Source organism: Pristiophorus japonicus, chromosome 9 (assembly GCF_044704955.1).
Source record: "Pristiophorus japonicus isolate sPriJap1 chromosome 9, sPriJap1.hap1, whole genome shotgun sequence".
Classification (NCBI taxonomy): domain Eukaryota; kingdom Metazoa; phylum Chordata; class Chondrichthyes; family Pristiophoridae; genus Pristiophorus; species Pristiophorus japonicus.
In genome coordinates, this window is record NC_091985.1 from 49,165,136 (window position 1) to 49,192,222 (window position 27,087).

At 43.0% G+C, this 27,087-nt stretch overlaps 1 protein-coding gene across 3 annotated transcripts in view; it reads right to left on the minus strand.

Annotated features, from left to right (window-relative positions):
* The window catches only part of LOC139273041 (tetratricopeptide repeat protein 7A-like), a 491,323-nt gene that overhangs the window by 149,420 nt on the left and 314,816 nt on the right, over window positions 1–27,087 (minus strand). For all 3 annotated transcript variants that reach the window (XM_070889337.1, XM_070889338.1, XM_070889339.1), the window contains one exon: window positions 5,922–6,035. In XM_070889337.1, the coding sequence (XP_070745438.1) occupies window positions 5,922–6,035 (114 nt within the window). The remainder of the gene's footprint in view (window positions 1–5,921; window positions 6,036–27,087) is intronic.

A 27,087-nucleotide genomic window follows, 5' to 3' on the forward strand; every position in this document is an offset into this window, starting at 1 on the left:
TGTGCAATGAGTAAGGGTTAATGATTAACGTTGTAGTAAAGGGGCCTTTAGGGAAGAGTGACCATAATATGCTAGAATTTTATATTGAGTTTGAAAGTGATCTAGAAACTAGGGTCTTAAATCTAAACAAAGCAAACTACGTAGGTAGGAGGAGCAAGTTGGCTAATATAGATTGGGAAACTACATTAAAAGGTATGATGGTAGGCAAGCAATGGTTAGTATTTAAAGAATTAATACATCATTTACTTTTACAACAAATATACATTCCTTTAAGGCACAAAAACCCCACTGGAAAAGTGGTCCAACCGTGGCTAACAAGAGAAGTTAAAGATAGTATTAGATCAAAGGAAGAGGCTTATAATGTAGCCTGAGGATTGGTAGGATTTTAGAATTCAGCAAAGGACAAAGAAACTGATAAGGAAAGTGAAAAAAAAATATGAGAGTAAATTAGCAAGAGACATAATAACAGATTGTAAAATGTCTCTATAGGTATGTAAAAAGGAAGAGATTAGTGAAAGTAAACGTGGGCCCATTAAAGACAGAGACAGGAGAAATTATAATGGGCAATAAAGAAATGGCAGAGACGTTAAACAAATACTTTGTATCTGTCTTCACAGTAGAAGACACGAAAAATATTCTGGAAATAATAGGGAACCAAGGGTCTAGAGAGAATGAGGAACTTAAAGAGATATAAGTAAAGACATATTATTGGAGAAATTATTGGGACTAAGTTTGCTGACGATACAAAGATGGAAGGAAAAGCAATGTGTGAGGAGAACACAAAAAATCTGCAAAAGGACATAGACAGGCTAAGTGAGTGGGCAAAAATTTGGCAGATGGAGTATAATGTTGGAAAGTGTGAGGTCATGCACTTTGGCAGAAAAAAAATCGAAGAGCAAGTTATTATTTAAATGGAGAAAGATTGCAAAATGCCGCAGTACAGTGGGACCTGGGGGATGCTTGTGCATGAAACACAAAAGGTTAGTATGCAGGTACAGCAAGTGATCAGGAAGGCCAATGGAATCTTGGCCTTTATTGCAAAGGGGATGGAGTATAAAAGCAGGGAAGTCTTGCTACAGTTGTATAGGGTATTGGTGAGGCCACACCTGGAATACTGCGTGCACTTTTGGTTTCCATCTTTACAAAAAGATATATTTGTTTTAGAGGTAGTTCAGAGAAGGTTCACAAAGTTGATTCCAGAGCTGAGGAGGTTGACTTATGAGGAAAGGTTGAGTAGGCTGGGCCTTTACTCATTGGAATTCAGAAGAATGAGAAGTGATCTTATCGAAACATATAAGATTTTGAGGGTCTTGACAAGGTGGATGCAGAGAGGATGTTTCCAATGATAGGGGAGACTAGAACTAGAGGGCATGATCTTAGAATAAGGGGCCGTCCATTTAAAACTGAGATGAGGAGAAATTTCTTCTCTGAGGGTTGTGGTTCTGTGGAATTCGTTGCCTCAGAGAGCTGTGGAAGCTGGGACATTGAATAAATTTAAGACAGAAATAGACAGTTTCTTAACCGATAAGGGAATAAGGGGTTATGGAGAGTGGGCAGGGAAGTGGACCTGAGTCCATGATCGGATCAGCCATGTTCGTATTAAATGGAGGAGCAGGCTCGAGGGGCCGTATGGCCTACTCCTGCTCCTATTTCTTATGTTCTTATGCTCTTATAAGTGGCGACAAATCCCCTGGACCTGATGACCTGCATCCTAGGGTTTTAAAAGAAGCAGCTGCAGAGATAGTGGATGCACTGGTATCAATCTTCAGGGATTCCCTAGATTCTAGAACAGTTCCTAAGGATTGGAAGATAGTAAATATAACCCCACTATTTAAGAAAGGAGGAAGAGAAAAAACAGTGAGCAATAGGCCAGTAAGCCTGATATCAGTAGTAGAAAAATGCTAGAATTTATTAATAAGGATATGGTGACAGTGCACTTAGAAATTCATATGATTAGGCAGAGTCAACATGATTTTATGAAAGGGAAATCGTGTTTGACAAATCTATCAGTTTTTTTGAAGATGTACCTAGTAGGATGGATAAGGTGGATGTAGTGTATTTGGATTTTGAAAAAGCATTCAATAAAGTGCCACACAAGAGGTTATTGCATGAAATTAAGACTCATGAGAATGGGTGTAATATGCTAGCATGGATTGAGGATTGGTTAATGGACAGAAAACAGAGAGTAGGAATAAACAGGACTTTTTCAGGTTGGCAGGCTGTAACTAGTGGGATATCGCAAGGACCAGTGTTTGGGCCTCAGCTATTTACAATCTATATTAATGACTTAGATGAAGGGACTGAGTGTAATGTATCCAAGTTTGCCGATAATACAAAATTAAGTGGGAAAGTAAGCTGTGAGGAGGACGCAAAGAGGTTGTCGAGAATATAAACAGGTTGACTGAATAGGCAAGAATATGGCAAATGGAATGTGGGGAAGTGTGAAGTTATCCACTTTGGTGGGAAAAACAAAAAAGCTGAATATTTTTTGAATGGTGAGAGACTGGGAAATGTTTGCATTCAGAGGGACCTGGGTGTCCTTGTACACGAATCACAGAAAGTTAACATGCAGGTGCAGCAAGCAATTCGGAAAGCAAATGGTAGGTTAGCTTTTGTTACAAAGGGTTTAGAGCATAAGAGTAAAGAAGTCTTACTACAATTATACAGGGCATTGGTGAGGCCACATCTGAAGTACCGTTCTGGTCTCCTTACCTAAGGAAAGACATACTTGCCTTGGAGGGTATGCAACGAAGGCTCACTAGACTGGTTCCTGGGATGAGGGGATTGCTCTATTGGGAGAGATTGTGTAGACTAGGCCTATATTCCCTAGATTTTAGACGAATGAGAGGTGATCTCATTGAAACATATAAAATTCTTAAGGGTCCTGACAGAGTTATTGCTGAGAAAATGATTCCCCTGGCTGGGTAATCTAGAACACGGGCTCACATTCTCAGAATAAGGGGTCGATGATTTAGGACTGAGATGAGCAGAAATTTCTTCACTCAAAGGGTTGTGAAACTTTGGAATTCTCTACACCAGAGAGCTGTGGATGCTCAGTCGTTGAGTATATCCAAGACAGAGGTCAATACATTTTTGGGAACTAAGGAAATTAAGGGATATGGGGAAAGTGCGGGAAGGTGGAGCTGCGGTAGAAAATTATCTTGTGAATGGCGGAGGAGGCTCGAAGGGCCAAATAGCGTACTCTAGCTCCTATTTCTTATGTTCTAGTGGATGCGATAACATTGACTTTCAATGTTGAACAACTGTTATGTAATCGCTCTGTTTTATTGACAGAAAACCAAAAGTGATCACCATGAAATTATACTATTTTCATTCTGAAACCTAAATATAGGCCATTGTGCAGGCCTGTGACAAAATGTAACATTTTCACCTATGGTATATTACTTAATTGCTTTTTTCTTTATTGTTATGGTACCTTTGAGGCTAAAGTCAGGTTCAGTTAAAGAACTACCCCTTGTCTGATTGATAAAAATCATTGCAGGAAGAGAGATGCGGTATTTATAGGTTGCAACCATGGAACAGAAAGTGGTTGAAATTCTAATGTAAATGGAGTGCAGAGCCTTTAGTGTTATTCTGGCCATCTACACAAATTTGCACACAGCAAGATCCCACAAACAGCAATAGCCTTTCAAAAGGTCATTGACCGAGTCCGGTGCGGCCGGAGTAGACAGCGGCCTCAAACCCCGCTTCCATTTTCACCCTCCAAGTGATTTTGACCAGATTGGGCTTGTTAAACCCGCCCTGCGAGGTTCCCAGCCAATTAAAAGGAAGCCCATCTGATGACATCATCTGATGACGCATCATCAGCCGGTTTCTTTAAAAGGCCACGTCCACATTCATTTTGACAGTTGTGCTGTCAGTGTTCTACAGCATTGAGCTGCTGCAAACACTGATGAGCACTGCACAAAGGTGCACCCAGGCTCTCCCATGACACCCTCCATATACCTCTGGAGGGAGTTACAGCACGCAGGGAGGTTATCTTCCCTTCCAACGGGCGGAAGTGGCCTCCCCAGGAGATCAACACAGCCTGGTTACACATTGCACAGGAGGGCGCAAGCAGCGATGTCATCAGGGGGACCTGGCTGCAGTGGCGCAAACCTTTCAATGATCTCAGTAGATCACGAAACGTTACTGCAAAGTCACACTCAACATCATCCTCCTGTGCCACTCATCACATCCCCATCACTCTGCCTTCCCTACCCTACTCCTGCACATCCACACTCACACCAACTTACCTTACATCCACTCATCCCTTTGTATCTACATTATCACTTCCCCATCTCACTAGCCACCCCTCATACTCACACTCATCTTTGTCCAATCATTCAAACTAAAAACACACAAGGGTAGACACTTGGGTGCTTTAGCGAATGTTTGTGTAAAGTTTCTGTTAATGTGTTGTCAACCAATGAAATCTTTATTTTCAATACTTTGCCTTCTTGGACAGATTTGTATGCACCTTTGAAAGTGTTTTAATGAGTTCCAGTGAATAGTAAGCCATAGCGTTTCACCCCCCCTCCCACCATGGTGATGAGTGTGAAAGGAATGGCATGGACATTGTGGGGATGCTTTATGGTGCTGGTATGGGGTGGTGCCAGCCTGACCTACATGTGGCAGTGTTAAGTGAAGCAAATCTGGACATGGTGAGGCAGCAATGTACACGGGCGATGATGCCCTGTGTTCAGTGTAGCATTAGTTGATTGCGAAGAAGATTGGTGTGAATGTTGGTCCTGCTAGTGTGCCTGGTGATGCTGGTGTTAGGGCTGATCGTGTTGGGAATCTGACGACCAAGGAGAGATTTTTTCAAGTACTAATAGAATAGATGGCAGGTGAGGTTGAGATGACAGAAGCAATCTGTCAATGGTGAGAGAGGTTGTTCCAATGAGGTGACACTGGATAGAGAGTTTGCTCCAAACACTTGCTAGCTGCATAAAGGTCAATCTGTCTTCTAAATGCAGTAAGCAACTGTTTCTAACCTTGGAAAGTGAAGACCTATGAAATGGAAGCTTTCATAGACCATTTGCAGCTGTCAGGTTAGTGAATCATTCCATGCTGACACAACACCCGACCTACTTATCCGATGTGATAATCGCGCTCCGGGAAACTCGTTAAAAACCTGGTAAAATGGTAAGTACATGGTAAAATCCTGCTTAACTACCTTTTAACAAGCTTTTAATTATCTAAATTGGCTGACCCGCCGCTTGTGTCTCTGCCCAAGGAAGCAGTTGAGGCTAACTCATTGAATGTATTCAAATCACAGATAGATAGATTTTTAACCAATAAGGGAATTAAGGGTTATGGGGAGCGGGCGGGTAAGTGGAGCTGAGTCCACGGCCAGATCAGCCATGATCTTGTTGAATGGCGGAGCAGGCTCGAGGGGCTAGATGGCCTACTCCTGTTCCTAATTCTTATGTTCTTATGCTCTCATGTCTGTTTAGGAATGTCAGACAGAGCCGACACTTGGGAAATTGTCGAGGGGGCGGGTTTACAATGGGATACCGACCCGCTGTCAATCTTTTTGATTTTGACAGCGGACCCACCTCCAAATCCGCACTCGCAGGCTGGTAAGATTCCGATCATTATCTCTGTTTCTCTCTCCACAGATGCTGCCTGACATGCTGAGTGTTTTTCAGCATTTCCTGTTTTTATTTCAGATTTCCAGCATCCACAGTAATTCTCTTCTGTTTTAGGTAAATACATAGTATTAGATCTAATGGGCTGCTGACCTGCATGCTCTATTTCACTGCATGTTGCAGGAGAACGTCTTATATACATTATACATTCACAAGCCATCACATTTCCTCCATGTTATATAAACCCAGTAATTGATTAAACCTGATTCTACTTCAAAGCACACTGGTGCTTTGCCTTCTCTGTGAAGTATCAGTGGCAGAGCATACCTGAAGTGTGAAGTGTGTGTTGTCTGCCACACGTTTAACATGTGTTTGCAGCTTTCAAGAGCCTCCTCTGGTCCTTTGTGAACTGCCTCAAGTTTGACTTTAGTGAAAAGTAAACTGCAAGGAGAGAAATAAAAATAATATATTAATTGCTTGCACAGAATGCATCTATGATCAAATGCATATTCTTGTGATCCACTCCAGTCAAGCAGGACAGGAAAATAGTGGAGACACATTTCATTCCCTTTAAAGTATTATACAATTTAAATTATTTACAAGTGGATGGGTAGTGCAGTGAGTTAGGTGCTGACTGTTCACCTTTGTGACCCAAGTTCAAAACCAGTCCAAGCTGATTGGGAAAGTCTCCACTCACATTTGTAAAGTGATTGGAGAAGGCTCAATTCTTCCTTGCAGGCAAGTGCACCCAGCATTGGTGTCATATTCACTCAGAAACGACAGAGGATAGCCATATTTTTTAACCTGACAAAGAAGAAGTAATACCCAGAAGAGGTTGCAGCAATATTACATTGTAAGCTACAATAAGACCGTGGAAATAGTATAAAAATCATGAATACAAATTATGATGTCCCAAAAAATATATATACTGAATTACAATACATAGGTTGTTAAGAAAAATGTCAAACATTTTTATTCCATATATTGTATACAGAAAAAAAGTAATTTATTTAATTTTTTTCAAAAAACGGGAGCACCCATTCAGTACAATACACAATCAGAAAATCTTGACCGATAGACAGCTAGCTTACTGTTGCCATAGACTGCTGGATGCACTATAGGAATGCTAAACTAGTACCACTTTAAGAATGAACCACATTTTGAGTCAACAAATGTGGCTTATTAATTTGTGATGTGTTTCGTATGGACTCTATTGATGAAGAGACCAATCTGCATTATACCAGAGCTTTGGAGCATATAAGAGTGTGTTACAAATGGAATACACTGGATTTTAATAGGTGGTAAGGGATCAGTTAAAGGGTTGTATGGAACTCCAACATTCACCTGTGGCTGACCCACTTGTCCCTGGTGGGCAAATCCAAGCCATGAAGCCAACTGGCGGAACACCCGTTGGCTCCAGCTGTCAAGCGGAGGATTGCTGAATTGGCTGCAACTGAGTAGAATTGGCTCTAACTCAGTAGAATACAATCTCTGGAGCAAAGATCCTCTTCAATTCCAAGCCAAAGCTGATCCCTCAAACACCTGTCCACATCAAGAAGCAACCAAGTTCTTAAGCTCTGACTATCACAGCAAAAGGATGCCAACACTGCCCATAAAAAAACACAGGTGGCCCCAACTAGCTTTCAAATTAATTTTAAAGCTAACATATGTACCTGCCATGGTTCAATGTGCTCATTCTAATTTGTGCACATACTAATTAAAGACAGTGTCCAAACCACTCTCTCCCATACCTCAGGACAGATTATCTATTGTTCCGCACGTAACATACTCATTTCCCAGGACAACAGTTGTCACTCTTGCAGTCTGAGAAATATTTAAGAAATTCACATCCGCTTACAGCTTTTAAAAATGAAGCTGCTGGAATCTATAAACCATTTCTGCTGCTCCGAACTAACTTGCTTTAAATTACACAAAAGAGGAGACAATGCCAGCAAGTATTTACATTTACTATCTAGTTTCGATTTGTGTATCTGTTGTCAGCAGAACTGCACAAAGACACACAACACCCCCTTAAACTTTGAGTGAATTGTAGATACACATAGATTACTTAACTTGAGTTGTCACTACATAAAAATAAGATATTATTGCAGAATCATTCGGCATCAAACAAAACATTGGAAGAAAGTTACCTCCAATTTCTACCTTTTTTTAAATGGATATACAGAATAGACTCTCATATCCAACAGTTAAGTGGCACCAGTTTTGTTTCCCAAAGTTACTTGTGCTCATCAACACATCACAGTGCACCTAGCAGTTTACAGCAGCAATAATGTAATCAGCTACAAGTTACTGATTCTTTACTGAAAAGGAACTTGTCACACTTCTGTTTTGTCATTTAACATCTTTAAGTAGAGTTGGATAACTACCTGGTTAGAAAAAAAGATTGAAGGATACAAGGACAAATATGGGTAATGTTGTGTGAAAGATGATGACCCCTGAGCTTCTGGGACCACAACAAGTTAGTGGTAAGGGAATTATATACTTATAATGTAGGACCCAGGCAGGATTGCCATTGGTGATTTGGATTTCTGAACAATTTAGCATAAGCGAGCAGTTGGGCAGAAAGAAACTTGCAGAATTTTCCCTCAGGAGATTAGATGGATTGGGCAGAGTTCAATATATAAACTTGACTATGTCTTTAAGAACATAAGAACATAAGAAATAGGAACAGGAGTAGGCCATACGGCCCCTCGAGCTTGCTCTGCCATTCAATAAGATCATGGCTGATCTGATCATGGACTCAGCTCCACTTCCCCGCTCGCTCCACGTAACCCCTTATTCCCTTATTGTTTAAGAAACTGTCTATCTCTGTCTTAAATTTATTCAATGACCCAGCTTCCACAGCTCTCTGGGGCATGGTCATGCTCAGTGCCGTGGAGTGAGATGGATGTCAATTGACACCTGCTCAGTTCCCAATCTTGGCTAAATTGAGTGGAGACTGAGGGAACTCCCAGCTGAACAGGGAGAAAACTGAAGGGGAAAGCCATGCCTGGGTGGTTACTGGTACATCAAATGGGGGTAAATATTTGGGGAAAAATGAAAATAAACCTAAACAGATAAATAACACAAATACAGTGTCACTGAAAGCACAATGCTTTCTTGCTTCTAATTCTATCATAATTCTAATGTGGTCCTAGGAATCATAATACTCTTCACCTGAGGAAAAAGAGGATTCAATAGTAGAAGTACAGGGAAAACTAGAGACTTGTGAAAGAAAGAAACTATCAGGCATAAGTGTAAATAGAAAAATGGTAATGGATAAATAATATGACTAAAGCTGGACAAATCTCCAGGTCCAGATGAGGTGGGGTAATTAGGAATGTATTAGTTATAACCTTTCAAAAGTCACAGGGTTCAAGGATAGTGCCAGAGTATTAGAAGGTGACAAACATTACACATTTTTCACAAAAGCAGGACGAGGCAAACCCAAGTAACTACAGGGACAGAGCTATTATAAGAGACTAGGTAAACATAGAAACATAGAAAATAGGTGCAGGAGTAGGCCATTCGGCCCTTCGAGCCTGCACCGCCACTCGATAAGATCATGGCTGATCATTTCTTCAGTACCCCTTTCCTGCTTTCTCTCCATACCCGTTGATCCCCTTAACCGTAAGGGCCATATCAAACTCCCTCTTGAATATATCCAATAAACTGGCATCAACAACTCTCTGCAGCAGAGGTTAACAACATTCTGAGTGACGAAGTTTCTCCTCATCTCAGTCCTAAACGGCCTGCCCCTTATCCTTAGACTGTGTCCCCTGGTTCTGGACTTCCCCAACATCGGGAACATTCTTCCCGCATCTAGCCTGTCCAGTCCAGTCAGAATCTTATATCTTTCTATGAGATCCCCTCTCATCCTTCTAAACTCCAGTGAATAAAGGCCCAGTTGATCCAGTCTCTTCTCATATGTCATTCCAGCCATCCCTGGAATCAGTCTGGTGAACCTTCGCTGCACTCCCTCAATAGCCAGAACGTCCTTCCTCAGATTAGGAGACCAAAACTGAACACAATATTCCAGGTGGGGCCTCACCCAAGGCCCTGTACAACTGCAGCAAGACTTCCCTGCTCCTATACTGAAATCCCCTTGCTATGAAGGCCAACATATCATTTGCCTTCTTCACCGCCTGTTGTACCTGCATGGCAACTTTCAATGACTGATGAACCATGACACCCAGGTCTCGCGATACCTCGCCTTTTCCTAATCTTCTGCCATTCAGATAATATTCTGCCTTCGTGTTTTTGCCCCCAAAGTGGATAACCTCACATTTATCCACATTATACTGCATCTGCCATGTATTTGCCCACTCGCCTAACCTGTCCAAGTCACCCTGCAGCCTCTTAGTGTCGTCCTCACAGATCACACTGCCACCAAGTCTAGTGTCATCTGCAAACTTGGAGATATTACACTCAATTCCATCATCTAAATCATGAATATATATTGTAAAGAGCTGGGATCCCAGCACTGAGCCCTGCGGCACTCCACTAGTCACTGCCTGCCATTCTGAAAAGGACCCGTTAATCCCGACTCTCTGCTTCCTGTCTGCCAACCAGTTCTCTATCCACGTCAGTACATTACCCCCAATACCATGTGCTTTGATTTTGCACACCAATCTCTTGTGTGGGACCTTGTGAAAAGCCTTTTGAAAGTCCAAATACACCACATCCACTGGTTCTCCCTTGTCCACCCTACTAGTTATATCCTCAAAAAATTCGAGAAGATTTGTCAAGCATGATTTCCCTTTCATAAATCCATGCTGACTTGGACCAATCCTATCACTGCTTTCCAAATGCGCTGCTACTTCATCCTTAATGATCGATTCCAACATTTTCCCCACCACCGATGTCAAGCTAACTGGTCTATAATTACCCGTTTTCTCTCTCCCTCCTTTTTAAAAAAGTGGTGTTACATTAGCAACCCTCCAGTCCATAGGAACTGATCCAGAGTCGATAGACTGTTGGAAAATTATCACCAATGCAGCCTCTATTTCTAGAGCCACTTCCTTAAGTACTCTGGGATGTAGACTATCAGGCCCTGGGGATTTATCAGCCTTCAACCCCATCAATTTCCCGAACACAATCTCCCGCCTAATAAGGATATCCTTCAGTTCCTTCTTCTCACTAGTCCTTTGGACCCCAGTACATCGGGAAGGTTATTTGTGTCTTCCTTCGTGAAGACAGAACCAAAGTACTTGTTCAATTGGTCTGCCATTTCTTTGTTCCCCATTATAAATTCACCTGAATTCGACTGCAAGGGACCAATACTTGTCTTCACTAATCTTTTTCTCTTCACATATTTACACAAGCTTTTGCAGTCATTTTTTATGTTTCCGGCAAGCTTCCTCTCATATTCTATTTTCCCCCTCTTAATTAAACCCTTTGTCCTCCTCTGCTGTATTCTAAATTTCTCCCAGTCCTCCGGTTTGCTACCTTTTCTGGCAAATTTGTATGCCTCTTCCTTGGATTTAACACTATCCTTAATTTCCCTTGTTAGCCACAGTTGAGCCACCTTCCCAGTTTTATTTTAATTCCAGACAGGGATGTACAATTGTTGAAGTTCGTCCATATGGTTTTTAAAGGTTTGCCATTGCCTATCCACCGTCAACCCTTTAAGTACCATTTGCCAGTCTAATCTAGCCAATTCGCGCCTGATACCATCAAAGTTACCTTTCCTTAAGTTCAGGACCCTAGTTTCTGAATTAACTTTGTCACTCTCCATCTTAATAAAGAATTCTACCATATTATGGTCACTCTTCCCCAAGGGGCCTCGCACAACAAGATTGCTAATTAGTCCCTTCTCATTACACATCACCCCGTCTAGGATGACCAGCTCTCTGGTTGGTTCCTCGACATATTGGTCTAGAAATCCTCCTCCACTGCATTGCTACTAGTTAGGTTAGCCCAATCAATATGTAGATTAAAGTCACCCATGATTACTGCTGTACCTTTATTGCACACATCCCTTATTTGTTGTTTGATGCTGTCCCCAACCTCACTACTACTATGTGGTGGCCTGTACACAACTCCCACTAGTGTTTTCTGCCCTTTGGTATTCCGTAGCTCCACCCATACCGATTCCACATCATCCAAGCTAATGTCCTTTCTTACTATTGCATTAATTTCCTCTTTAACCAGCAACACCACCCCGCCTCCTTTTCCTTTCTGTCTATCCTTCCTAAATGCTGAATACCCTTGGATGTTGAGTTCCCAGCCTTGGTCACCCTGGAGCCATGTCTCCCCTCTGTCTCCCTGCATAGGTTCCCATCCCCCTGCCATATTAGTTTAACTCCTCCCCAACAGCACTAGCAAACACTCCCCCTAGGACATTGGTTCCAGTCCTGCCCAGGTGCAGACCGTCCGGTTTGTACTGGTCCCACCACCCCCAGAACCGGTTCCAAGTCCCAGGAATTTGAATCCCTCCCCTCTGCACCACTGCTCAAGCCACATATTCATCTGAGCTATCCTGCGATTCCTACTCTGACTAGCACGTGGCACTGGTAGCAATCCTGAGATTATTATTTTTGAGGTCCTACTTTTTAATTTAACTCCTAGCTCCCTAAATTAGTCTCGTAGGACCTCATCCCGTTTTTTACCAATATCGTTGGTACCTATATGCACCACGACAACTGGCTGTTCACCCTCCCTTTTCAGAATGTCCTGCACCCGCTCCGAGACATCCTTGACCCTTGCACCAGGGAGACAACATACCATCCTGGAGTCTCGGTTGTGGCCACAGAAACGCCTATCTATGCACCTTACAATGGAATCCCCTATCACTATCGCTCTCACACTCTTTTTGCTGCCCTTGCTGTGCAGCAGAGCCCGCCACGGTGCCATGAACCTGGCTGCTGCTGCTCTCCCCTGATGAGTCATCCCCCTCAACAGTATCCAAAGCGGTGTATCTGTTTTGCAGGGGGATGACCGCAAGGGACCCCTGCACTACCTTCCTTGCACTGCTCTTCCTCTTGGTCTTCCATTCCCTATCTGGCTGTGTACACTTTACCTGCGGTAAGACCAACTCACTAAACGTGCTATTCACGTCATTCTCAGCATCATGGATGCTCCAGAGTGAATCCACCCACAGCTCCAGTTCCGCAACGCGGTCCGTCAGGAGCTGGAGGCGGATACACTTCCCGCATATGTAGTCGTCAGGGACACCGGAAGCGTCCCTGATTTCCCAGGAGGAGCATAACACATGTCCGAGCTGTCCTGCCATGACTTAACCGCTAGATTAACTTAATTTGGCAACAACAAGGCTAAACGTTACTTACTGAAATAGAAAAGAAAAAGAAAAGCTACTCATCAATTACCAGCCAATCACTTACCCCCTTGGCTGTGACATCACCTTTCGATTTCTTTTACTTTTTTGCCTTCTGTTCCCGCTGCAGCTGTACCTCTCGCCAACCCCGGACTCGCGCTGCTCCGAGCTCCCGCCTCTTCGACTGACAGCTCGAACTGCCCGACTCCCGCTGGCCTTTATAGGCCTCTCGCCAACCCCGGACTCGCGCTGCTCCGAGCTCCCACCTCCTCGACTGACTGCTCGAACTGCCTGACTCCCACTGGCCTTTATAGGCCTCTCGCCAACCCCGGACTCGCGCTGCTCCGAGCTCCCGCCTCCTCGACTGACTGCTCGAACTGCTCGACTCCCGCTGGCCTTTATAAGCCTCTCACCGACCCCGGACTCACGCTGCTCCGAGCGCCCGCCTCCTCAACTTGGATCATACTCATTATAAGAGCCAGGGAGGTTAAGGCCAATCAGGCTAAGATACCTAAAATAATGAAGGGAATTGACTGAGTATTTAGGGGTGACTGTTCCCTCTCCAGAACAACGGCTAATCTTAGAATTTAGGCTAAACCGGTTAAAGGTGAATCCAGGATTAACTTATTTGCAAAAAGGGTTGTCAGAATGTGGAAAACGATGTCGAATTAGGCCATAGATGCAAAGTTAATGGAAGTGCTTACAAAGGACATCATTACCCCTCACCCCCCCCAACCATTTCGAGGAGATACCTGAAGGATATAAAGAAAAGGTAAAGAGGTCAGATTAAAACGACGGTGCGGTTAAGGCTAACAAAATATCAGAAAGCTCGATGGGTTGTTATCTAAGTGGTTTTGGATAGTTCACATTGAGTTCCCAATCTAGCCCATGTTATCTTGGGTAGGCACCTTGGGCAGAAAATGTTGCAAATTCACAGTTGGTCAGTCAGTATCAAAAAAGGAGAAAAAGCCCTTTTTCTTTTTTCTTTTTTCTTTTCAGATTCTAATGGACTAGCTGCATATTTGCAGCACTTTGAGTTTTTATTTTAAATAAAGAAGTATTTCTGAACTAAAATGTGTATCAAACTGCACTCCAGTTATGCTCTGTGACGAGCCAATCTATTCACAATGAATGAAATTGAGCGCGGGACTGATTACTATACAAGGATCACTGCATGTAACAGCCAGTCATGTGCTCAATTCCATACATTTCAGAAAGTAACAGCTGAGACAAGCTCAGAATGTGGGGAACGTGAAGGGAATTACATTTCTCGCTGTAGCGAGTGGGCATCGGGCGTCCTTCCCATTTCCTAGATGCCAGTCCTGGAGTGACGGTGGTACTGAAAAAGTTCAGTTCATTAGGCAAAATACGTTTCTAAAAACAAGGAAACGCGAGGCTCAGAATCAAAGCTACCAATCTTGGAAATACCTCCGCAGCACTTGAACATGATTGTAGCTTGCGCACATCTGTGCTCGTCGAGATTTTCTATATCAGTAACCCCTGCAAATAATTGACACACTTTCAGGGATCCCTGTCCTAACTTCCACAAAAGACAGCTTCAGCTACTCAAAAGGAAAATGGTGCTATCAATGCAAAAACATATTTTATTAATTTACAGCAACAGAATGTGCGAATAGGTCAGCAAGTACAGAAATCTGATGAGACAGAGAATTCTGGCAACTTCAGGGACCCTTTAAACATCAACGTCCACCCATTTTATGTAGCAGCCTGATCTACCAAGCCTATCTTTCTTTGCAACAAAACCATCCCTGTAAACATTGTTGCATTTGCACAACATAATCTCTGTCCTTGATGAAAGGCACAAGAAGCATTAATTGCAAGAGTCATTTTACACGAAAAGACCCTTAATGCAGCGGGCGCACACGTTGAAGTCACGGCATGGTATAAATCAAACATAATATACTACTGTAGACACAGTATCACACCAGGAAACACACAGACCAGCACAATTCTATTCAGACTGTCTGACGACCACTACTTGTACTGATTTTAAAAATGTGCGGGTCTCCACCCCAGGGGGATGAGATCGATAGATTTTTGGATATTAAGGAAATCAAGGGATATGGGAATTGGGCGGGAAAGTGGAGTTGAGGTTGAAGATCATCCGTGATCTTAGTGAATGGCGGAGCCGGCTCGAGGAGCCATAAGCCTTACTCCTGCTCCCAATTCTTATGTTCTTATAGAATCTTATGTTCTTATAGATGAAGGAATTGAGTGTAATATTTCTAAGTTGACACTAAACTGGGTGGCGTGAGCTGTGAGGAGGCCGCTAAGAGGCTGCAGGGTGACTTGGACAGGTTAGGTGAGTGGGCAAATGCATGGCAGATGCAATATAATGTGGATAAATGTGAGGTTATCCACATTGGTGGCAAAAATACAAAGGCAGAATATTATCTGAATGGCAGCAGATTAGGAAAAGGGGAGGTACAATGAGACCTGGGTGTCATGATACATCAGTCATTGAAAGTTGGCATGCAGGTACAGCAGGCGATGAAGAAGGCAAATGGTATGTTGGCCTTCATAGCTAGGAGATTTGAGTATAGGAGCAGGGAAGTCTTACTGCAGCTATACAGGGCCTTGGTGAGGCCTCACATGGAACAGTGTGTTCAGTTTTGGTCTCCAAATCTGAGGAAGGACGTTCTTGCTATTGAGGGAGTGCAGCGAAGGTTCACCAGACTGATTCCCGAGATGGCTGGTCTGACACATGAGGAAAGACTGGATCGACTGGGCCTTTGTTCACTGGAGTTTAGAAGGATGAGAGGGGATCTCATAGAAACATATAAAATTCTGATGGGACTGGACAGGTTAGATGCAGGAAGAATGTTCCCAATGTTGGGGAAGTCCAGAACCAGGGGACACAGTCTAAGGATAAGGGGTAAGCCATTTAGGACTGAGATGAGGAGAAACTTCTTCATTCAGAGTTGTTAACCTGTGGAATTCCCGACTGCAGAGAGTTGTTGATGCCAGTTCATTTGATATATTCAAGAGGGAGTTAGATGTGGCCCTTATGGCTAAAGGGATCAAGGGGTATGGAGAGAAAGCAGGAAAGGGGTACTGAGGTGAAAGATCAGCCATGATCTTATTGAATGGTGGTGCAGGCTCGAAGAGCCGAATGGCCTACTCCTGCACCTATTTTCTATGTTTCTAATCACATAAAGATGGATGGAACTAGGTTCTCTTTTTCATCTAATTTCACTAAATATACGTTCAATATCAGGAGTGGTGCATCAAAGTCAACAGACTACAGCAATAAACGATGGGCTGCAGGCTGACATCAGCAATCTCTTGTGTTGAAATGCCAATCGATCTCAGGTTCCTTTTACTTGGCAGCCACTGAGGGGAGCACAGATGCTTTCCAGAGGGAGAAAGAGAGAGTCATCCTATGCACCTTTGATAGAGACTGCCATTTGTTGGACATCGTGAAAGTTAAAAGTTTAACTTTGTATCTTAAAGCAGCAGGTTTTCCTGGAAGTGTCTTAAAAGGAGTGCATGGTCAGGCTTTCTGATATAAACAGGATGACATTGAAGTGTCTGACAATAAGGCATTGCTTGTTTTCTGAAACGTAAAGTGTTTGAGTAAGGGAATAAGTGCGAGTGATGACACCACCCATGAATGGTTAATGTTTAGTTTTAGGGTAATAAACATGGGAACATTAGATACAGATAACAATTGGTCAAAGATGCTAGAAAATGTTACATCAAGAAATGGTTGGGGAAATGGTTTTGAGGTGAAACAATTGCAAACTGTTTTCAGAGGATTTGGGAAATAGATGCGTCATTTTGACATTTTTCTTTGATGTAGTCAAAATATGGTCTATAAAGGATCATAGAACATAAGAACATAAGAAATAGGAGCAGGAGTAGGCCAAACGGCCCCTCAAGCCTGCTCCGCCATTTAATACGATCATGGCTGATCTGATCATGGACTCAGGTCCACTTCCCTGCCTGCTCTCCATAACCACTTATTCCCTTATCGGTTAAATTTATTCAATGTCCCAGCTTCCACGGCTCTCTGAGGCAGCAAATTCTACAGATTTACAATCCTCTGAGAGGAGAAATTCCTCCTCATCTCTGTTTTAAATGGGCGGCTCCTTATTCTAAGATTATGCTCCCGAGTTCTAGTCTCCCCTATCAGTAGAAACATCCTCTCTGCATCCACCTTTTCAAGCCCTCTCATAATCTTATACGTTTTGATAAGATCACCTCTTATCATAGAAACATAGAAACATAGAAAATAGGTGCAGGAGCAAGCCATTCAGCCCTTCTAGCCTGCACCGCCATTCAATGAGTTCATGGCTGAACATGAAACTTCAGTACCCCATTCCTGCTTTCTCGCCATACCCCTTGATCCCCCGAGTAGTAAGGACTTCATCTAACTCCCTTTTGAATATATTTAGTGAATTGGCCTCAACTACTTTCTGTGGTAGAGAATTCCACAGGTTCACCACTCTCTGGGTGAAGAAGTTTCTCCTCATCTCGGTCCTAAATGGCTTACCCCTTATCCTTAGACTGTGACCCCTGGTTCTGGACTTCCCCAACATTGGGAACATTCTTCCTGCATCCAACCTGTCCAAACCCGTCAGAATTTTAAACGTTTCTATGAGATCCCCTCTCATTCTTCTGAACTCCAGCGAATACAAGCCCAGTTGATCCAGTCTCTCTTGATAGGTCAGTCCCACCATCCTGGGAATCAGTCCGGTGAATCTTCGCTGCACTCCCTCAATAGCAAGAATGTCCTTCCTCAAGTTAGGAGACCAAAACTGTACACAATACTCCAGGTGTGGCCTCACCAAGGCCCTGTGCAACTGTAGTAACACCTCCCTGCCCCTGTACTCAAATCCCCTCGCTATGAAGGCCAACATGCCATTTGCTTTCTTAACCGCCTGCTGTACCTGCATGCCAACCTTCAATGACTGATGTACCATGACACCCAGGTCTCGTTGCACCTTCCCTTTTCCTAATCTGTCACCATTCAGATAATAGTCTGTCTCTCTGTTTTTACCACCAAAGTGGATAACCTCACATTTATCCACATTATACTTCATCTGCCACGCATTTGCCCACTCACCTAACCTATCCAAGTCACTCTGCAGCCTCATAGCATCCTCCTCGCAGCTCACACTGCCACCCAACTTAGTGTCATCCGCAAATTTGGAGATACTACATTTAATCCCCTCGTCTAAATCATTAATGTACAATGTAAACAGCTGGGGCCCCAGCACAGAACCTTGCGGTACCCCACTAGCCACTGCCTGCCATTCTGAAAAGTACCCATTTACTCCTACTCTTTGCTTCCTGTCTGACAACCAGTTCTCAATCCACGTCAGCACACTACCCCCAATCCCATGTGCTTTAACTTTGCACATTAATCTCTTGTGTGGGACGTTGTCGAAAGCCTTCTGAAAGTCCAAATATACCACATCAACTGGTTCTCCTTTGTCCACTTTACTGGAAACATCCTCAAAAAATTCCAGAAGATTTGTCAAGCATGATTTCCCTTTCACAAATCCATGCTGACTTGGACCTATCATGTCACCATTTTCCAAATGCGCTGCTATGACATCCTTAATAATTGATTCCATCATTTTACCCACTACTGAGGTCAGGCTGACCGGTCTATAATTCCCTGCTTTCTCTCTCCCTCCTTTTTTAAAAAGTGGGGTTACATTGGCTACCCTCCACTCGATAGGAACTGATCCAGAGTCAATGGAATGTTGGAAAATGACTGTCAATGCATCCGCTATTTCCAAGGCCACCTCCTTAAGTACTCTGGGATGCAGTCCATCAGGCCCTGGGGACTTATCGGCCTTCAATCCCATCAATTTCCCCAACACAATTTCCCGACTAATAAAGATTTCCCTCAGTTCCTCCACCTTACTAGACCCTCTGACCCCTTTTATATCCGGAAGGTTGTTTGTGTCCTCCTTAGTGAATACTGAACCAAAGTACTTGTTCAATTGGTCTGCCATTTCTTTGTTCCCCGTTATGACTTCCCCTGATTCTGACTGCAGGGGACCTACGTTTGTCTTTACTAACCTTTTTCTCTTTACATACCTATAGAAACTTTTGCAATCCGCCTTAATGTTCCCTGCAAGCTTCTTCTCGTACTCCATTTTCCCTGCCCTAATCAAACCCTTTGTCCTCCTCTGCTGAGTTCTAAATTTCTCCCAATCCCCAGGTTCGCTGCTATTTCTGGCCAATTTGTATGCCACTTCCTTGGCTTTAATACTATCCCTGATTTCCCTTGATAGCCACGGTTGAGCCACCTTCCCTTTTTTATTTTTACGCCAGACAGGAATGTACAATTGTTGTAATTCATCCATGCGGTCTCTAAATGTCTGCCATTGCCCATCCACAGTCAACCTCTTAAGTATCATTCGCCAATCTATCTTAGCCAATTCACGCCTCATACCTTCAAAGTTACCCTTCTTTAAGTTTTGGACCATGGTCTCTGAATTAACTGTTTCATTCTCCATCCTAATGCAGAATTCCACCATATTATGGTCATTCTTCCCCAAGGGGCCTCGCACAATGAGATTGTTAATTAATCCTCTCTCATTACACAACACCCAGTCTAAGATGGCCTCCTCCCTAGTTGGTTCCTCGACATATTGGTCTAGAAAACCATCCCTTATGCACTCCAGGAAATCCTCCTCTACCGTATTGCTTCCAGTTTGGCTAGCCCAATCTATGTGCATATTAAAGTCACCCCATTATAACTGCTGCACCTTTATTGCATGCACTCCTAATTTCCTGTTTGATGCCCTCCCCAACATCACTACTACTGTTTGGAGGTCTGTACACAACTCCCACTAACGTTTTTTGCCCTTTAGTGTTCTGCAGCTCTACCCATATAGATTCCACATCATGGCTTTCAACAGTTTGTTCGAAAGTTATAGAAACCAGTAAAGTCACTGTCTTTATGATCACCTTTACTGTGTATCAATAAAGTCTGTTCTGTATACTATGAAGTCTCGTGATTACTCGAAACGTGTTGTGAACCAGAGCAGAAAGGAGGTTGCTTAACACCACTGACAAATTTCTGGGAAAAAAATCACCCACTTACCTGCCCTATTGGGCACAGATGTGGTCACATTATCTTGTGACCTCTACTGGGAAATGCATGTGTGTGTGGATCCCAAATAAGGGTGGCAGCAAAGGGGGAGCTGGAGAAAGTAGAAAAGTATAAAAATACCTTAAAGAGAGAATCCTGGACATTCCACAAATCCTGAGTAGGTAAATGAAGTAGCTTACAGTACACGTGTGTGTGTATGTGTGCGCATATAGACACATATACATACCAGTCAATCTCCCAGGGCACTGCTCACGGTCAGTCAGACAAAATAATTGGCTTAATTTTCCTTCAGCTGTGGCTCAGTGGGTAGAGCACTCGCCTCTGAGTCAGAACGTTGTGGGTTCAAGTTTCACTCCAGGAACTTGAGCACATAAATCTAGGCTGACACTCCAGTGCAGTACTGAGGGAGTGCTGCACTGTTGGAGGTGCTGTCTTTCGGATAAGGTGTTAAACAGAGGTCCTGTCTGCCCTCTCAGGTGGACGTAAAAGATCCCATGGCACTATTTCAAAGAAGAGCAGGGGAGTTATCCCTGGTGTCCTGGCCAATATTTATCCCTCAATCAACGTAACAAAAACAGATTATCTGGTCATTATCACATTGCTGTTTGTGGGAGTTTGCTGTGCGCAAGTTGGCTGCTGCATTTCCCACATTACAACAGTAACTACACTCCAAAAGTACTTCATTGGCTGTAAAACGCTTTGAGACGTCCGGTGGTCGTGAAAGGCGCAATAGAAATGCAAGTCTTTTTTTCTTTTGGGGGTGTGGATTTCAAAACCAGAATTGGTGGCAACGGTTAAATCTTCGTGCTACAAAAGAGCTTTCAATAGGTTTTCCACCATAGCCATAGGATGCTACTACCACCCTGCTTCTGTTGGTACCTGGGGTTGGCAGTTCTTTAGACAGGAGACAGGAAAATCGCATCTCCACTGACTATCATTTAAATGTACCTGAACAGTCAAGGATTAGACAGCTAAGTCTCCTGCTTGGGAAAAGGTGTGGTAGACATCCCTGCCCCATTTGCCTTCTTCCTCCATTACTATACCACCTGGAGGACAATGCAGACTGTTATGTCTTGTAGCTGTGTTTGTTGTAACTGGCCAATAGAGGTTACAGCGCCACCTCTGGAGTAATAAAATGCATCAGGCATTCTTATATAATTTACTTCAAGATGCAGTAGTGCTACCTGGTGGAGGAGTGAAGGATATCAAGCATTACAGTTACAGCATTGCCATTGGTTACATTACAACATTGCCAACTCAAGAACTTTATATAAATCACGTACTAGTGGATCTCTCATGGCGTGACGCATGGCAAGTTGGAGAATATCGCTCTCACTTGTTACTATCGTTTTTATGTTGTCCTCTGTCCCTTTTCTCACTTCCTCTTTACCCTTTTTTGCTTCTCTCTCTGTCCTCTTCTGCTTTTCTTTCTGTAATTTTCTTATTTTTCTTTCTTCTAAGTGGGAAATAGTGGGTACCGTGTCTTGATGAAGTGGGGGAAGGAACCAGTTTCAGGTTATATTTTTTGGTATGGGTTGAGGGGAAAATGTGGGCTATAGCCCTCGTCTCCCTTCACATCTCCTTCTCTCCATTATCTGTGCTTCCATCACCCACACTACTATCGTATCCTCAATCCCTTTGGCTTTTCACTACCTCCTTCCATTCCTCACTCCCATCACTACGCCTACTCACTCATGTTACTACCTCAACTCTTCCCCCTTGAACTGTCCTCTCAATCCCCGCATCCTCCCTTCCCTTGCTCTACTGTCACTTGCTTTACCATTAACTGGTTTAATGTAAACCGAAGCATCACTACTCTATCACTGGATACACTTTATTCCTTTTTTAACTGTAATGCTTCTGTGATGTGTTTGGTTTTGTTTTTTTTAACGGAGAACTCCGTGATACAGTTGCACAGCACCTCGTGTCAACTGGACTCTGCTGAGGACTTCCGTTCCAGTGAATGTAGCAGAAACCTGTCTGCAAACTTTGCTGACAGTGGGATTGATTTTGCTCCCCCAAGGTTGGATATTGAGAGGGCAGAAGCCATCTATCCCTCAATCTATTTCCCTGCTCTCCATTCCCTCAAAGAAGTTTTGATTGCTTTCAAATTCAATATGCTTATTTTTTTTTAAAAGAACTCAAATTAGGATGAGGCAAGACACTCCATATCTATCCATGTCTCTCTTTATCTGTGTAAGTCTCATTCCACAGGTGTCGGTAATACAATTACATTTACTGTATCAATTTTCTGTTTGCTTCAAAATTTCAACTTTTATTTCTACAGAAATTAGCTCACATTAGATGAAGAGAAACACTGACTCTCTCAGCTTGATATGCTTTTTGAAGTTTACAGAACACAAAAAAGATACGAGATATATACAGTCTCATTTATTCTTTCACACAGATCCTCTTAGCTTAAAAATCACTCAATATACCCCTACCTGAATAAAGCTTTTGAAATGTGCTTTGAAAATAATTTGAAGAACTTAGCAGAAACTGCTAAGATCGAAAGAAAATTATTTCAGCAGTTCACCTGACTAAATGGTACTGATGCATCGTGGAATGCACATGCTCAGACTATGCAACAGTCACCATTCTGGACAGAAATATCAAGATCACGCGCAGGCTTTTGTGAGAGGTCTGAGACATTCAGCAAAATCTTTAATGAGCATAGGAACAGGAGTAGGTAATTCAACCCCTCGAGCATGTTATGCCATTCAATTAGACTATGGCTATCCGTACCTCAATAACATTTACCCACTATTCCTCATCTCGCTAACCTTACCTAACAAAAATCTATCAATTACTATCTTGAAAATGTCAATTGGCTCAGCATCCACGCTGTTTAGCTATCCAAATAGGCAGATTCTGTCACACTGCCCCTTCTCCATCGACCGGCCTTAGGAATTGAGCAAATTCATTTTGAGGTTGGCACCAGCTGTGCAAGGCCTGCGCATTTAGAGCCAATGACACTATTAATGCACTAAACTCAATACATGAAACTCACATTTCTGAAGCACGAGATGAATCACTTTATGAAAATGCAAGTCTTTCCTTTTACAATTTCAGATTTTATTTCTTTTTACAGTGTGGCCTCTGAAGGCAGCAATGCAACATGTACAGGGTATTAGGAAATCAGTTTCTATGACTAGTTTACACATTACCTCTGCTATTCCATCATCCTCCACAATTAGATTCCACCATTCATCCCCGAGTTGTTCTACCATCTAACTATCCTTTTACTTTTTATATGCCTATAAAAGCGCTTACTATTTCTTTTTATATTATCTGTTAGCTTTTCATATTCCATTTTAGCCCTTAGAATCTCCCTTTTAATCTCGTTATATTCTATATTCATTTAAAAAAATATATTGTTAGCACCATTTTTATCATGTGCATTCTTTTACATTTTAGTTTAGTTTTAACTGCTCTATTAATCCATAGAATTCTAATTTTTGACACATTCCCCCTTTCACATAAGAATATACCTATTTTATCGTCGATCCGTCTCATTTTTGAAGATTCCCCACTGCTGATCCATTGCCCTGTTAACTTTTCTGCCCAGTTAAAATGGGCCATATCCCTTCTTATCTCACAGAATGTTGCCTTTTTATAATACAGTTCAGCACCTTGATACCTCAGTCCCAACCACCCCTTCCCTCAACGACTATCTGTCCCACCTGTGACAGAAACAGTGGTTCTCGTATTGGACTGTTCAGCCACCTAAGAACTCATTTTAAGAGTGGAAGCAAGTCTTCCTCGATTCTGCGGGACTGTCTATGATGATGATGATGACCTAATTGTCCTTTTCTAGTTTTAGATTGATCTTAACGACGTGGATGTTATTTCCCAATTATTCTCCTGCTCACATCAGTTATTTGCCCAACTTAATTTCCCAGAACTAACCTAAACAATGGGTCAGAAATCGCGGCCTCCCGGGCCCATACGAAGTTTCTACAGATCTGGGAAGGTATCGGAAAAGTCGGTTTTCAGCGCGCAAACCGGCTTTTCCGATCTGTCAAGCTCAAGCTTCACAGATCTTCCGTATCTCCACATCCAGGACATTCGCATGGGCAAGATTGCGGTATTTACCCATATCTTGCCCAACGGATGTCCTAAAAAAACTTGAGCCCGATAAAAGCAGGCACATAGCCTACTTTTACAGGCGAAAGAGTTTTAAAACATACAAAAACATAACAAAATAAAATTTAACAAACACATTTTATTGTTAAAAACCCTGCCCACTACGGTAAGTTTATTAAAAACCATAATTTAAAAAACTTTTTTAAAAATCGGGTATTTTTTTTTTATAAGACATTAACTTTAATTTAAATTAATCTTAAATATGTAGTGTATATTTTTTATTTTTTAATTAGTGTTTTGCGGGCTGTTTCTCAGTCATAATAATGGGAACTTCAACTTACGGAGTTCCTATTATTATGAATGAGAAAATACTGTACATTGATTGGCCGCCCAGAGCCATGTGACTCCAGCTCCAACTTACAGATGTCCCAACGTGCACTCGCTGCAACACGCAGGGAGTGAAGGACTCAGGACCAGGATCTCGAGTGGGCGCAGCAGGAACAGGTAAGTGCGCATCTTTTTTCCCTTTTTCAGTCATTTGCCCGCGGGAAGACTTCGACCGGGATTTCTAGGCCATTATGTCATTACTTGTTGGGCTAAAGGCATACTGATGTAGGAAGCAGTCTTGCATGCATTCTGAAAATTGTTTTTTTTTTTGCAATTTTGACCACACCTTTAATCCAGTCCATCTTGGGATAGTTAAAAGCCCCCAATATTATTGCCATGTTGTTCTTGCATATTTCTCTGAATCGTCTGCAGATCTCAACCTCTATCTTATCTCCACGGTTTGATGGCTTATAACATGCACCAAGAACTCTATCATCTCATTTCCCATGCCTTAGTGCTACCAACATGGAGTCAGTTTTCTATAGAATTATATATAAATTACCACACGGAAACACTTCATTCCGTTTATCCGCCACACGAACATAAGTCCGAGTCCCATGTCCATGCCCTGTTCACATATCCCTGTTTCAATGCAACATCCAGAACATCCTTATGTTCTGTCTTGAACTGCTGCAGTGGGGGAGGAGGAGAGGGAGAAGGGGGTGGGGTGGAAGAATTTGATCCAGGCCTAACGGAGGGCAGGAGAACACGATCTATCCATGTGGGTACGGTAGCATAGTGGTTATGCAACTTGCGTGAGAACACCAGCGGCAGGTCGGGGCCTTAAAAGGAGCGGAGGTGCAGCGGCCCGGGAGCAGCGTGGAGGCCTGCCACTTCAGGGAGCAGTGCAAACTGGTGCAGGAGGGCGGCGGCGGCGAAGGACCAGGTCGGTGATTGGAGCGTGGGCAGATACTGCGAGAGACTGTGGAGGGATGTGATCGGAGCCCAGGAGAGGCGTGAGTTCGGGGCCAGGGGGCCCAGGGGCAGCTCGGGCCAGCTCACGCTGCGATATGTGTGCACACTCGGTCCGTGCAGCAGAGCCGGTCTCCAGTCGTCTTGGATAACCCTTGCCACTGGACCAAGACCTATTCCGTCTCTGTCAAGCCCGTGTGGTGACTGGTGTGCAACGGCCACCACACATTAAAAAAAAAATCAACGCACAGGCACCTTCCACCCTTCAGGATGTAGTTCAGGACCTGGAATATTAGGTCCGTCATTGAAACACCTGTGAACTCATCATTTTTTGGCGTGGAAGCAAGTCATCCTCGTTTCGAGGGACTGCCTATGATGATGATGATGATGATGTTCTAGTGCTGCAAAAGAATCCTCTATTAAGAATTTATAAATATTTAAGTTTTGCAGTTTTAGGTATTTATGGGCTAGACTTTCCTTGAGCCTCTCAACGCCCGATTGCCCGCTCAGAAAAACCACTAACATTTGGTGAGTAATGCTGGCGAGAATTTCCACTTTTATGCTTAAACTAATTAAAACTAATCGCCCGGCAAGAAAATGGACGTTGCACCTTTATTGTCGGCAGTTAAGGGGAAACTAAGTAAAATGGGCGGTTCTTCCCGGAATGGATGGTAAGTATTTAAAATTTAGTCCGAGGCTGCGGTTGGGCCTAGGGAGCGGGGAAAATGTTTTTAAAAATTTCAATAAAAACGTAAAAAAGCATTCCCAAGACACTTTTACACCTAATCGCCGTTTTTAAATTAAAACAAATAAAGAATCTTTAACTTACCTCTCTTTGCAGAGTACTCACCTACCGCCGTACTTAAGCAGCTTTTACAGAGCGGTTCTCTCGGCGTTGCACGTTTGGTCCCAGCAGGCGCGTTCAGATGTGGGCAATACCATAAAAAAACTAAGGGGGAAACTTTCGCCGGGCGTAAAAATAGCTGTACCGCCGAGAAAATCGCCGAGAACCCGCTGAAAATGATAGGAAAATCTAGCCCTGTATCTTACTGTCTCCAGAGCATTTTTTTTAAATCTAACATGAAAAATAAGCAGTCTGCTGTGTCTGTGCTCCTCTTTTGCTGATATTGGTTTACAAACTCGGCTCAACAAAATTTACACATATATTGAAAGCTTGTTTAGTTCAGGGAAGATGTTGGTTTATTAGTAATTTTAAGAGCAACACTCAAAACATCGTCAGGTTTACAGCAGTGGTTATTCAATGGTTCAGTGCACGCTAGATTACCGCCAACCATAGAGCTGGAGCTGAGGAGCATGGAGTGGCAGTCAACGGAGCCTCTCCAATCACAAAAATGTTTTAAAATATTTGTCGACAGTAATGGCGCAAAGGAGGCCATTTTAATTCAAATAGGGTGTTTTTATCTCCTACCTATACGAGATGAAAATTCAATAGCAGTCGGACGGTGTTTGTGGGCTGACATGGAGGTTTTTTTGGGGCGTTGGAAAACATTTTGCACTCATCTGGTGTTGCACATTATTCTGTGGCCGAGTGGACAAACAGGCAGGCACCCCACATCCAAGCTGCTCAGAAGTGTGCAAGACCACTCACGAGCCGACCATCCAAAAAGGAAGTTCCTGGCCTTTGCTCAGACTTTACAGAATGAGGCAATTGGAACGTCAAAATTCTATATTTATACACCCTGAGGTGTGGAATTATATACCGTTAATTTACTATT